The sequence below is a fragment of the Azolla caroliniana genome, unplaced genomic scaffold, assembly GCF_043228905.1.
Source record: "Azolla caroliniana isolate FFs.n. ecotype wild unplaced genomic scaffold, voAzoCaro1.0.p SCAF_4, whole genome shotgun sequence".
In the NCBI taxonomy this organism is placed as follows: Eukaryota; Viridiplantae; Streptophyta; class Polypodiopsida; order Salviniales; family Salviniaceae; genus Azolla; species Azolla caroliniana.
Window position 1 is genome coordinate 5,217,201 of NW_028230439.1, and position 12,776 is coordinate 5,229,976.

A 12,776-nucleotide genomic window follows, 5' to 3' on the forward strand; every position below is an offset into this window, starting at 1 on the left:
TCGCTATTCCGAGTAGTTCCCGCAGCGAAAAATCTACCCGGCTATCCAAGATTCTTTCCTCGAACACTCTTTTCAAGTCGGTTTGTTGTTCTATGTCCGAGGCGAGCTTGAATGCCGGAGTCGCCTTTTCTTTTCCCTTACCTCCGGAGTTCCAACTTTCCGGTATCTTCGATGGTCCGGCCGCATCCTCCGTGCGCCGTCGTTTCTCGTCCACATACACCTCATGTAATTGACACAGGGCATATATGCTATTCTTGTCGACAGGACACTCCCATCCCGTAGCTTCCCGGACGCCTTCCGCGGTGTTTCGGATATCGTTGGAGTCGGTTTTCTCGGTGTTTCCTAGCACCTCCGGCCAGAAAGACGCCTTCGCTCCCGATGACTCCCCGACACATATTCCCGCGGTTGTCGCATAGTTGCTTCTTGCCGCTAACTCCTCCTCGAGCACCTTCTTCATGCCGCCTTTCCGGAAGTTCGGTCGGAGTGGCTTCCGAGAGTCCATCGAATGAATCCGGTTTCCCTCGTAGTAGATGAGATCCCGTCGTAGCGCCTCCTTATGGTCGTCGCAATCCCTCCGATCGTGTTCGGCGCTATCGCACCATATGCACCGTCAATCCGTATATTTGGAGCTTGTGGGGCGGTCATCCGACTTCTTCACCATCGTGATCTTTAGATTCTCCATCTCCTTCAGCAGCTGCTCCACCGTAGACGTGTCGACTCCCTTCTCGGCCGTAATCTCCCGAGCCCTCGGTTGATGGTCTTCCAGTCCCGTTCTCGGTTTCGGAATCGGTTCCGAAACCCTCTTTTCTTCGTTGGCAAGCCATTGCCCCCTCTTCATGTACCGCGCGACGATATCCCGCACGCTTTCCCATGTTTCGGTGAGGCCGCTTTCAGTGGTCGTGTCCTCAAGAAGCACTCCGATATCTTTCCGGTCCCGGACGTCCACAGCTCGCAAAAACATGATGACTTTGTCCGGTGCAAGAATAGTTTGATCTCTCGCGGACAACCTCCCGAACCGACTTTCGAATGTCGAAAACACTTCGAGGACCTTCAGCCCCTTACCTGACGTTTCCACCCAATCCTCGAATCCCCTCCGCGTTGCCTTGGAGGAGTCCTCGATGGCAAACGTGGTCTCTAACGCCTCTTCGAATGCTTCCCACGTCGGATTTTGTTGTTGCAACCCGTGGATACTCCCTTGAAGCCCGTCGGTCGCCACCCGGTTAAAGGATGTCACTTGCAGTCCTTCCGAAGCCCGGCACCGGAGCATCTCCGCCTTGTAGTCCTGCAAATATCGCGACACATCCTTACCATTAAATTGCCCGTTGCGTTGCACGAGCCGCTCTACTGATGCCGAAATCTCCGACATCGTGCGTTGTTCTTGAAGCATCCGTTCGAACATCGCCATCATATTGTTAGCTTGTTGAGCCTCCATCTCCTTGCCACCCGTCTTCACGTCGGGTTCACCAACTGTGTCGTGCCTTTCGGCTCCGGATCGTTGCGTGAGTCGGGTGGGAACCACAGAGGTCTTGGACTAGGAGAAAGAAGTTCGTGAGATAGAGATTAATTATGAGTAAATAGCAAAGAGAAAGATAAGAAACTCGTGAATCACACGAGTATACTATATTAATTGGTACTTAGGGTGTTAAGAGAGAAGTAGATGTATAAATCGTGAATCCCACGAATAAATTTTGTATTGATTAATACTTAATCCAAATAATCAACAACCCTTTACATATTTCTCTCCTCCTTATATAAGGAAAGAAGAGCTAAGCATGGCTTCATGCTTTTTTTTTTTTTACAAAAAGTGTTCATGTCCACTAAATGTGCATGTGATGCTTTTTTATTTCCTAAGTATAGGGCTCATGCACGCTAGATGTGCATGAGTTATTTTTAGTGTCTCGTGTTTTTCTTTTTCATATATTAAAAAATACACGATTTACCTTTTAATAAAGGTATGCATAAATAAAGGTCTTATACGTATTAAATCTATATTTAAAACACTTAAGATAAGTTAATGTAATGGTAAGGTTGGGGTTTGTCAACGTGGAGGTGCAGAGTTTGAATCACGCCTTGCGCAGTAGTGAGTATTTCCCTTTTTTTTTACATTTACGTCTCTTTATCCGGCTCTTCCTTGCCGGTATGCCGTTTTCTTCCTTGCCGGTATGCCGTTTTCCTCCTTGCCGGTATGCCGTTTTTCCTCCTTCCGGTTCTCACCGAGCACTCCATTCTCTATCCGGAGGGACAAAAATATAATTTCCACATAGTGTGCAACCTACACTACGACACCGCGGAAGGCATCTGGGAAGCTACGGGATGGGAGTGCCCTGTCGATAAGAATAGCGTGTTTGCTTTATGCCAATTGCATGAAGTGTATGTAGATGAGAAGTGACGGCACACGGATGAGGCGGCCGGTCCATCGAAGACACCGGAAAGCTGGAACTCCGGAGGTAAGGGAAAAGAAAATATGATTCCGGCATTCAAGCTCGCCTCGGACATCGAACAACAAACGGACTTGAAAAAGGTGTTCGAGGAAAGAATCCTCGATAGCCGGGTAGATTTTTCACTTCGAGAATTATTTGGAATAGTGAAGAAGGAGTTCCACGATCTTCTTGTGGATCTCGTGAAGAGAAAAAGGCAAAGTACTGAGGAGAACGCTCCAAGGGTGAATGCAAATACCGTTCTAATGAATGACACCGAATTAGAGGATGAAATACCGAATTCTCACTACACAAAGCCACACTGGGCACGCGCAACTACGGAGACTCCGGTCCAAATTCGTAATATCAAAAAACCCGTGCTAGCATTGATTGATCACGGATCAGAGATCAACTTGATGTCCAAGGAATTCTACCGGAAGAGTAAGTGGCCTATTAACACGAATCGTGGGTGGAAGATCCGGGCGGCCACTAAAGCAACAGAAGATCCAGGCATCCACGTACACGGCCGTAACCGGAGGAATGAAGAAAGAATACCGAAAAGTGGAGGATAAGTTACGGTCGACATCAATAATAAAAGAAGACGAAGAAATTGTGGGAATAGTCGAAGAAATGTTCTATGGGAGCACACTACAACGGCTTGAAGAACTCACGGAAGATACAAGCCAGGGAAACCGGGTAATTCCGGTGGAGTCGGTCGAGATGTACGAGATCATTGTGAAAATGGGACCGGATGCGCTCCGCAAAGAAGAAGCAATGGTAAGTACGAAATACAAGACCATGGAGAAGAAAGTGAAACCGGCCGCAGGACCGTTACCCGCAGATAGCGAACAAAAGAGGAAAGAAGTCTCGGGGGATCCAACACTTTGGAAGTCCATGGATATTGGACATGCCTTTACGGATGAGACCCGGAAGAAACTTCGGATCGGTGGAGGTGGGTTCCTATTAAAGAATGAAGAAGAACGATTCCGTGGGATGCTAGAGCGACATGGGAGAGCATTTGCATTTACATCGAAAGAAATAGGATGCGCTGACCCAAAGATAGTGGAGCCAATGGTGATCTTCACGATTGACCATGTGCCGTGGAACCAAAAGCCGATTCCGGTGCCACGGGCGCATATTCCGAAAATCATCGACTTGCTCAAGGAGAAGGTGGCGATGGGGATTCTAGAGCCATCAAATGCTCCGTACTCAAATCGATGGTTTACGGTTCCGAAGAAGAATGGGTCACTCCGATTTATTCAAGATTTGCAACCGGTAAACAAGGTCACGATCCGAAACTCCGGAGTCGGTCCGATAGTGGACGAATTTGCGGAAGCATTTGCCGGTCGCGCGATATACTCCATCGGAGACCTATACTCCGGATATGACCAATTCCGACTAGCTGTGAAGAGCCGAGACATCACTACCATGCGGACACCGATAGGATTAGTCCGGATGTGTACGCTACCACAAGGCGCGACGAACTCAGTCGCACATATGATGAATGCGATGAACAAGGTGCTCCAGGATTGCATACCGGAGATAACAATGCCATTCCTAGATGATATTCCGATGAAAGGGTGTGCGGTGGAAGAAAAAGATGAAGCTATGGATGAACGGGGATGCCGAAGGTTTGTAGTCAACCATATCCGTGATTGTGAGAAAGTGTTACGGAAGTTAGAAGATGTGCATCTAACACTTTCCGGAGAGAAATCGGCATTCGAACAAGAAGAAATATTGGTAGTTGGACATCTTTGTGGGCCCTACGGCCGAAGACCGTCACCAACCAAGATCAATGCGATTCAAGCTATGAAAGAAGTATGCGAGTCACAATCCGAAGTTCGAAGGTTTCTTGGAGCATGTGCATTCTACCACATATGGATTCCGCACTATGCACATATAGCGGACCCACTCTATCACTTGTTGCGGAAGGGTAAGAAGTTTGAATGGAAACCGGAGCATACCAAAACCGTGAAGAAGCTCAAGAAATCACTACGGAGGGCAGAAGCACTAAAGAAGCCGAACTATGACCAACTGATCATAGTAACGGTTGACACAAGTCCAACCAGAATCGGATGGGTCATCAATCAAGCCGATCCGGAAGGTTCGCGATATCCGATCCGATTCGGAGCAAAGGTTCTCAACGAAAGGCAACGCGGATATGCACAAGTTAAAAGAGAATTATGGGGAGTCATGTTGGCAATCAAATCGGATCGAGATTATTTGATCGGAGCTGAAAGGCACGACAACGTTGAGCCATTTTAATCTGTCTTATTCTGTATGAGATTAAGCCAAATTCTGTAGGAGATTGAAGAAAAGCAGATGGGATGCCAAAGAGAAACTAGTTAAGTCTGTGATGAATACCCAATTGTTTTCAAGGGAAAGAAGGAGGTGGCGGTATTATGGGCTTTCATTATGGGTTTTGTTGTGTTCTATGGCTGTTTGATTTGTTCTATGGTTGCCTCATCGAGATGTCTCCAAAACATCGTACATTTTCAGCATATGATCCCATGGAATATAAATCAATGGTAGTGGCAAAGAAGTTAAATGGCAGAGAATGGTTCTGGTTGGACAATGTCCCACATGTTCAAGCAAAGGTGAATGGAAAAGAGGTGATAAAGAGGCTTATTCGTGCTAAAGTGGAGGCCTTCTCAAGGTTTATATGTGGTCTTATAGCTTGACGTAGCAATGGAATTTTCTCAAGGTTTATATGTGCTCTGCTAGCAAAGGTGTTATTGGCAACAATGTAGTTTTTTTGATAATATGTATTTGTGTAGAGGAAACAATATTATGTACTATTTGTATATTGCCTTTGGCTTTTTATTAATACTAATGGAGCATATTTTTATGGAAAAATAAATAAAAAATGATAGAATGCCTCTCAAAATATTCAGTTGTAAGGTCATCCCAAACATGGTACTTAGTGCTCACCACTACGAAGATGCCTAAAACCATGTCTAGATCATCCTCTATCAAATCCATATCTAATTCATAACTAAGGGGATTGTACACAATACCTTCAACTAAATCTTGAAGTGCTCTAATTACATCATTATTCATAAACAAGTGCAGGTCAAACAACTCCTTAAAGTAATTAACACATGTTTTGAATTTATTGTAGATCCTCATGCACATCCTCATATCAATATGTTATTTGCATCATTCTCAATCTTCTCTAATATATTAGACAATAAGGTATTGTTGATCGTCCATAAATGATCCCGATTAGGATCATCCGTGTGACCCTCTTCGATTTGTATTAACTCAACATTTGTTAATTTTCCCCCACTGACTTTTTAACAACCCTTAATCCTTTTGGAAACCCCCAATTCTTCACAAACAATTACACTCTAGCATTGTATATCACTTTTGGGGAGCATATACAGTGTACCCCATGGATTATGAGGAACCTATGCTCGTGTTCATGCCCTCTATCTTTGAGATCATAGTAGACTATGATTAAAGCAAGAACAAAAACCAATTAAGAATACTACGTGAGGCCCATAACGTGTTGAGTAGGTGTGCAAATGACTCTCTCTCTCTTTCTCGATTTGTGCATGTCATCCTTGCGTAGGGGCCATGCTAATCTTCTTTGTATCGTTCCAATTTTATCAGATGTCCCTGGAGGTACCAAATCTCTCTCTCACCAATTAACTATTCATAGATATGAATACAATTACCTCCCTTCACTTCCAAAAATTCCTAATGCATAAGAGAACCCATTACCCTTAATTAGTTCAGTTTTGGTTCTCATAATCTTAAGGAGTTCAAAATTCAAAATGACGGGCAATCATTTTATTTACAAATTAATTAAAACGTCTTTGTACTTTTTTTACCTTAAAAGTATGTTGTTTTGGGTAAAATAAAAGGGGAAAATAACCATCGATGTAGAACCTTGGTTCCATGTTAACACCCTACATATTTGTTTCTTTCCACTCATACAACGATGAATTAGATAGCTAGTGTTATGACGAGGGTATTACTGACGTCATTTGTTTCAATCACATCAACCTTAGAGAATCGTCTGGTCATATTATTAATTGGTCATGACGTGAAGTGCCATGGCAAGCCATTCTAAGGTGTGGTGCGTTGTGGGACAAGGTGTGTGCACAGACATGTGCGTGTCTATAGAAGGGGAAAAAGAAGAGGAGAGAAGTTGAGGAACAACCATGGCATGCTTATCGGGCACCTGTCTATCTATCTGTCCGCCTACTTGCCTGCCTACAAAAAGAGAAGAGGAGAGAAGCTAGGGAACAAGCACAATATGCTTGTGGGCGTATTGTCGGTCCGCCCGCCTACAGAAGAGAAGAGAAGATAGATAGATATTTGAAGCGTCCATAGAGAGGGCCAATATGGACCCAATGGGACCTAGCCGCCCATCCAAGGAATTGTGGAAGGAACAACCAACAAACAAAAAGCAATGAATGGAAATTTGTGTTGTCTCGACCTTTCTCTTCCGTCTACTTCTTCTTCCACTTCTTCCTCCTCTTCTCAGCTCACAAGCTTTATATACGAGTAGTTAAGTAGTAAGGAGGAGGCGGGAAAATTATGGCCCCCTACCCCCCAAAGTCATGGATGCCTCGTGGGCGATATTGCCTCCTCCTTCACCAAACCCCCCCCTCCTTCCCCAACCCAAAAACAATTCATCTGTCTCTTTCTCCTTCATCACATCCCACGCTCTGAAACCCTAAAACTTCCAATTTGGGCCTCTCCCCCTCCCCCTCAGAACAAGTTGTTTTCCTCTCATCCCATCCATGGCAGCTATGGTGGGTGACCTTCGACAACCCCTCCTCACTCATCCACGTAAGTATAACTTCCTTTATTTGTATTTGTATTTATCTTTTTAGGGTTAGAATCAGGCTTTCCTTGTGGAATCCTTAACCCCCCCCCTCCCCCCCCCCAATCTTTCTTTCACTCTTTCTCATCAGAGGAGCAGATTACTTACTCGGAGAATCGCTCCTCAGAAGCTTCGACTCTTCTTCGCATCCTTGGAATTGTAGAAGCTAACACGGAAATCACAGTCAGTGGTAGTGAGATCAGAGGAGCTTCATATACTTATCCCTCTACGCTTGATATACCCAATTTGTCGCAGAGTATGTGCTTCATATGCCCGAAGATGTCTTTAAGAATGTGTCTTTATTACCAATCCCCACCTTTTTATTCACAGAATATTCCTATGTGATAAAACCTGTCATAGTCTACAGGAGATGGCAAAGCTTATGGCGATCAACGTCAACCAGCCATAGCCGATGCTCTTCGAAGAAGGTAACTTAAATGTCTACATTATACCTTATTCTCATGTTCTGTTAAGAAAGGCAAGGCAGTCTTAATGGGAAAATCTTAGGCTTCTCTCTTATGCTGTGTATCATAGTATCGAGATTCCAGAAGAAGAGGAATTGAGAGACCTTTTGCATGATCATGTCGAGGAGCATTATTGCTGTGGTCAGAAAGGTGGAGCAGAATGGAGTGTCAAGAGAGTGGATGATTGTAGTTCTTACGTGGGCACTCTCGAGACGTTTGTTGAAGAACGAGAAGTGGTAGATGAGGCCGAGCCTTATTCAGGTGGCCCTGTGGATGGGAAAGATAAGGGACGCATACCCGATGCTTGGGAAATCGATATGAAAGCTGAGATTCCTTTACTCTTCGTTCTGAGAAAAGAAGCTCGGAAAAGGGTTCCACATTCTGAAGTCATTATGGCATGCCAAGGTTCGTTTGCTCTTTGCTCCCCTCCTCTTCCACTTCACAGTTTAACTTTCACCAAATTTCCTAGTGTTTCTCTACACCATATTCAACATTATGGGTTTCATAAAAGAAGGCTCTATATGCATGAATATCATATTTGATCTGTCATAACATGCAAACTAGGAATTATAGATAGTGAGCAAATATTTTGAAGTTTTCTTGTTTGTGGGTTTGACCTAAAAAAAGCTTTGTGATGCGAGAGCTAGATAATATCGTCACATATCATTCAAGTCTCCTAACCTAAAATCTGATTGCCTGAATTATTCAGTAGTCTAATCAGCGCTGTATCTCTAACATTGTCGGCAGTTTCTTAAAGGAATTTCTGGGATTCTATGTAAGAATCATTGTAAGTTGTTACCTCCAGCGTAAATTTGCCTCTGATCATTCTGGTGCTTCACCTCCATACCTCCCTTTAACAAATAAAACTGCTAAGAGGTTCGGGAAACCTCAGAGAGACCCAACTACTACCTGGTAGTACAATTGAAGACTACGAGTCACAATGTAATTTATATTTGAAAAACATTGAAATGATCTTGATTGTAGTCCAGTTTATGTTCAGATTGTTCAGGCTGTGGTAGCCTGCCTTCATGCAGTTGTAAGATAAAACGAGAGTTCAAACATATCGCGACATCTGAATGTAGAATGTGTTCTGGACCATGCATTATGTGCATCAATACTTCAGATCCAATGTAATACTACTATGTTTTTTTCGGTTGTGTTTGGTTCAAATGCTTTTAGTCTCGATTGCTCATGAAGGCATATCTCTTTTAATGGCAGATGCAAAAGATGCAGTAAGAATGAAAGGAAAATTTCCTGCACCAATTGTGGGGCACAAAGACTGAAGAGATGCATGAAATGTCGAGGTGAAGGTGCTTTCCTTCATAGAAAGGTTCTTCTAGTGAGATGGTAATGTCAATGGTGGCAATTAAAGTTTTAATTAAGTTCAGTCCAATGGATTAAGTTAATAATACAACAATAAACATCTATTAAAGCCTGGTTCGTTCATAATGAAAAACTCTGCAATAATCCCACTCTCTTTATTTCGTCAATGACCTTAAGTTTTTGTTATTTCTCGAAATTGCCTTGCACAACACCTTGTTGAGCAATTACATGGATAATTTTTATCCCTCTTTTCTCAATTATATGTGCAATTTCGTATGGTCACTTTATCGTCTTTCACTCTTTCGGGGATTAACTATAGAAAATAAAGAAAAAACTGATGGGTATTTCAAATTGTTTATCCTAATTTATATTGGATTTGATCATGGTGCATGATTTAGGCGAACCATCCTGCTAAGGCGTGTTTGTTCCACAAAAAATGCTAAGTCGGTACCTGACGAAGTATTCCAGAGAGCGAAAGGAGTCCAACTTCATGAAAGCCAGAGCTATCAATGTGAACCTGCATGTTTTGAAACCTCAAATAGCCTAACAAGATTCTCTGAGCATATAATTGCAGAGCGAGGTTCTCTTCCTTGGATGGCTCGGATGATTTGCGAACGGCACCAATTAGGGTTGGTGCCTGTTATGAGAGTGGTCATGGCCCGGAAAAAGAAGACATTCAAATTTTACATCATTGGTATGAGTAGGGAGATTTATGTTGAGAATTATCCCACAAAGAGCTGTTGGGCCTCCTTTTGTGGGCTTTTCTAGATATTCTACTCCAAAGTGTAGTGTATGAAAAGGTTAGCTTAGTTTTAGGGTCTAATTGTAGTCGCTTGCACCTATCCTTGACTGAATGGATAGATGGCATTATATGGCCACGGAGAGATGGCATCTATTCTTAGCCATCATATGGCCATGCAAGTCTCACACTCGGCTCAACAGGCTCCCTCCGTGGGATGCATTATACTTAATAGCATCATCAATTAGTCATAAGATGAAATTGATGAATATTATAATGTAAGGCTAACTTCATGATGAAAGTGAAAAGTTCTAAATGTACCATTTGCCATAATGTGTCATTGTGGAAGTAGTTTGTGAAAATTTGAAGTGGGTGTGATGTGACATGGTATTTGCTGGAGCCTGAAATATTGAAAGTGGATAATATTGACGTGTTAAGGTTATGTATTATGATAATATCTGAATTGTTAGATGTTGATTCACATTAACTGCTAAATATTTGATTCATCAGAATTGCAGACCTATGTGATTCTTCTTCAGATAAGTTAAGACTCTTGGACCAAGTTAATGCCACTGTTAATTCAGTCATAAAAACAATAGCCAGGACTTCACATAAGCCTGCGGAGACACAAATCCATCTGATGTATAATCTCATGTTCCTTTAATAAAATAATAAAATTGCCAATGCAAGTTTTCGCACAGGGAGGAAATAAAAAACATAATCCCGTCAAGTGGTTTCATTATCTAAAGAGTAATTTATGGTATTATATCTAATCCATCTTCGCCAATGCCTTTGAATCATCACTGTCAATTCCTTGTCAGAGACAACCAGACATTGTCAATTGCATAGCACAGAGGCAATCGTTCACAGTCTATTCCTAGCAGAGACATTCATTCCCTAGCATAGGTGTTAAGATTAGATTAGATTTAAATAAGCATCCAAAAACCGTTGTCAATTTTCCAGCAGACATTTTCAAGATTTAGATTTGGCAGAAACGTCAAGAATTCAACGTAATCATTATAAAACAGTAAGCATGGAATCAACGCACCTATGCTGTCAACAATGATCGCTTCAACAACAAGAATAACTTTTTATTTGGCCAAAAATAGCATTTAATATACAAACAAAAGAAATTTGAAATCTGTCAGCATAAAACCCCCAGCTTCCAAGAAACAAATGTTTCATTGTCTAATTCAAGCCAAAGAAAATAATTTCACGACTTCCTATAATGTGCTTCATTTAGATTTCTTCGTTAATGTCCTCTAGCAGTTGACACACGGAAGCCGAGGTAGTCATGGAAGTTCATCGACGCTTAAAATAGACAGTCAAGCAAGCAGCAGCAACACAGAGCCGCAAGACTGAAATAAGAAGAACGCAATAAGTATATTGATCAGTGAAAAGCCTTCTCCCAAATGCAATCGCAATAAAGGATTTACCAACGCAACATTGTTCACATTTCTAATAGCGATAAGCATTTTACAAATAATCATAATCCAATTAAGATTGTGATTCTTTTTAATCAATTGCCGAAAAGTTTAGGAATATACCATCCTTCAACGAAACCACTGTCTTGCTTTTGGTTCACTTGCTGTGGAGGATAACCTTGTGGAGGATAGCCTTGTGGAGGATAGCCTTGCTGAGGATAGCCTTGTGGAGGATAACCTTGCGGAGGATAGCCTTGCGGAGGATAACCTTGAGGAGGGTAACCTTCACAAACATAAACATAAGAGTCAGTCCTATAACTTCACTGGTTCAAATCTGTAAGTCAAAATTATATAAAACTCGCATATCAACACAATTTCATTAGAAATAAAGATTGACGTCAAGCACTAGGCTAGAAAGCTTTGAATTAGAATACTAGCACAGGAAAAACGCTCAAGAATAATGGCGAACTGGTAAGACCACAATTAAGCTCGAAATACAAAGAAGAAAGCACTGCCATTGAGCAAGAACGAAGAAATTGACTTCACTGCTAGGATGGTTTCATTAAAAAACATGACAGAATATGTACAGACATAATAATTTATGAAGAATCTGAGAAAATGCGGGGGTTCATGAAGAATCTGTGAAAATGCAAAGATTCTTGAAATATCTGCAAAAATACCAGAGATCTAATAGTTCACGAAGATTCAGCTAAGGATCCGTGAAAAGAAGAGTCAGAAAAATAGTTGAAAATGCGTGCATTCATTTAGAAATTGTGATGCTTCAGACATACCTTGAGCAGGGGGAGCCATAACCGGAGATTTGTCTTGGTTATAACTCATCTTTCTCTAATGCAAGAAAGCGTTGAATCTCTGATGACAATGTCTTGCCGTTTCAGGAGGAGGAGGAGGAGGAGAAGGTTGAAGATGGTAATGATAAACGGAGAAGAAGAAGATAAGCGGTTTTCACAAGAAGTAGACGAGCGGTTTCCACCAAAAGAAGATGAGCGGTTTCCTGCGTGTCCAAGGTTGAAATGCGAGCGGTTTTTTATAAGATAGGGAGACGCGCTTTCACACACGAAGACAAGGTCTTCGAAGGTCAAATTTCAAATATGGCCTATATATCTATCACACCAAAAATATGTGTGTGAGAGAGAGAGAGAGGGGGCAGGCGGACAAATGAGAAAAGAGGCGGACAAATGTGAAACCAGTTATTATGTTGTGTTTCTCTTCCTTATCATTTTTGCTCCTTTGACACATTCAAACAAGATCCCATAATTTCAAACCATACCCTGCCTCGGAGCCTCCCAAGAAGAAGAAGAAGAAGAAGAAGAAGAAGAAGAGCAAAATTCCAACCCAAACACACTCTCTCGATCGCGGGTCCGTCAATTTTGCTAGTTTGTGCCCCTTGACTTTCCCGAACCCTCTGGATCTTCCCCCCCCCCCCCCCCCCCCCCCGCCCTTGCTAGTGTTTATGGTAGAGCGAGAATTCATTTATGTCATTATCATGAAAGTCTTCTAGATTAATATGTGAGGCCAACCAATGGCCCTATGGCACCCTTGGAACAATGTGTA

At 42.4% G+C, this 12,776-nt stretch overlaps 2 protein-coding genes and 1 non-coding gene across 5 annotated transcripts; 1 reads left to right on the forward strand and 2 right to left on the reverse strand.

Annotated features, from left to right (window-relative positions):
- Positions 1 to 5,945: 5,945 nt before the first annotated feature.
- LOC147864939 (U6 spliceosomal RNA) lies at positions 5,946 to 6,048 on the reverse strand. Its single transcript, XR_015529742.1, has one exon. It is a non-coding gene; the product is annotated as a U6 spliceosomal RNA (small nuclear RNA).
- A 1,012-nt stretch (positions 6,049 to 7,060) lies between these two features.
- Positions 7,061 to 10,181, forward strand: LOC147864940 (uncharacterized). Of its 2 annotated transcripts, XM_087317613.1 has the most exons (7): positions 7,067 to 7,220; positions 7,346 to 7,510; positions 7,622 to 7,682; positions 7,789 to 8,123; positions 8,719 to 8,848; positions 8,937 to 9,065; positions 9,440 to 10,181. In XM_087317613.1, exons 1-7 carry the CDS (start codon positions 7,172 to 7,174, stop codon positions 9,807 to 9,809), a joined length of 1,239 nt encoding a protein of 412 aa, XP_087173739.1. In that variant the 5' UTR covers positions 7,067 to 7,171; the 3' UTR covers positions 9,810 to 10,181. The 2 variants fall into 2 exon arrangements, 1 of the variants encoding a protein (XP_087173739.1); XR_015529598.1 differs by lacking the exon at positions 8,719 to 8,848 and having other exon boundaries at positions 7,061 to 7,220; positions 9,440 to 9,577.
- Positions 10,182 to 10,850: 669 nt separating this feature from the next.
- On the reverse strand, positions 10,851 to 12,205 carry LOC147864941 (protein CYSTEINE-RICH TRANSMEMBRANE MODULE 13-like). Of its 2 annotated transcripts, none has more exons than XM_087317721.1 (3): positions 11,996 to 12,205; positions 11,328 to 11,472; positions 10,851 to 11,138 (listed from the first exon to the last, which is right to left on the reverse strand). In XM_087317721.1, the coding sequence occupies exons 1-3, from the start codon at positions 12,042 to 12,044 to the stop codon at positions 11,093 to 11,095; spliced, it is 240 nt and encodes a 79-aa protein (XP_087173847.1). In that variant the 5' UTR covers positions 12,045 to 12,205; the 3' UTR covers positions 10,851 to 11,092. The 2 variants fall into 2 exon arrangements, with proteins under 2 accessions (XP_087173847.1, XP_087173846.1); XM_087317720.1 differs by having other exon boundaries at positions 11,328 to 11,487; positions 11,996 to 12,197.
- Positions 12,206 to 12,776: the final 571 nt, after the last annotated feature.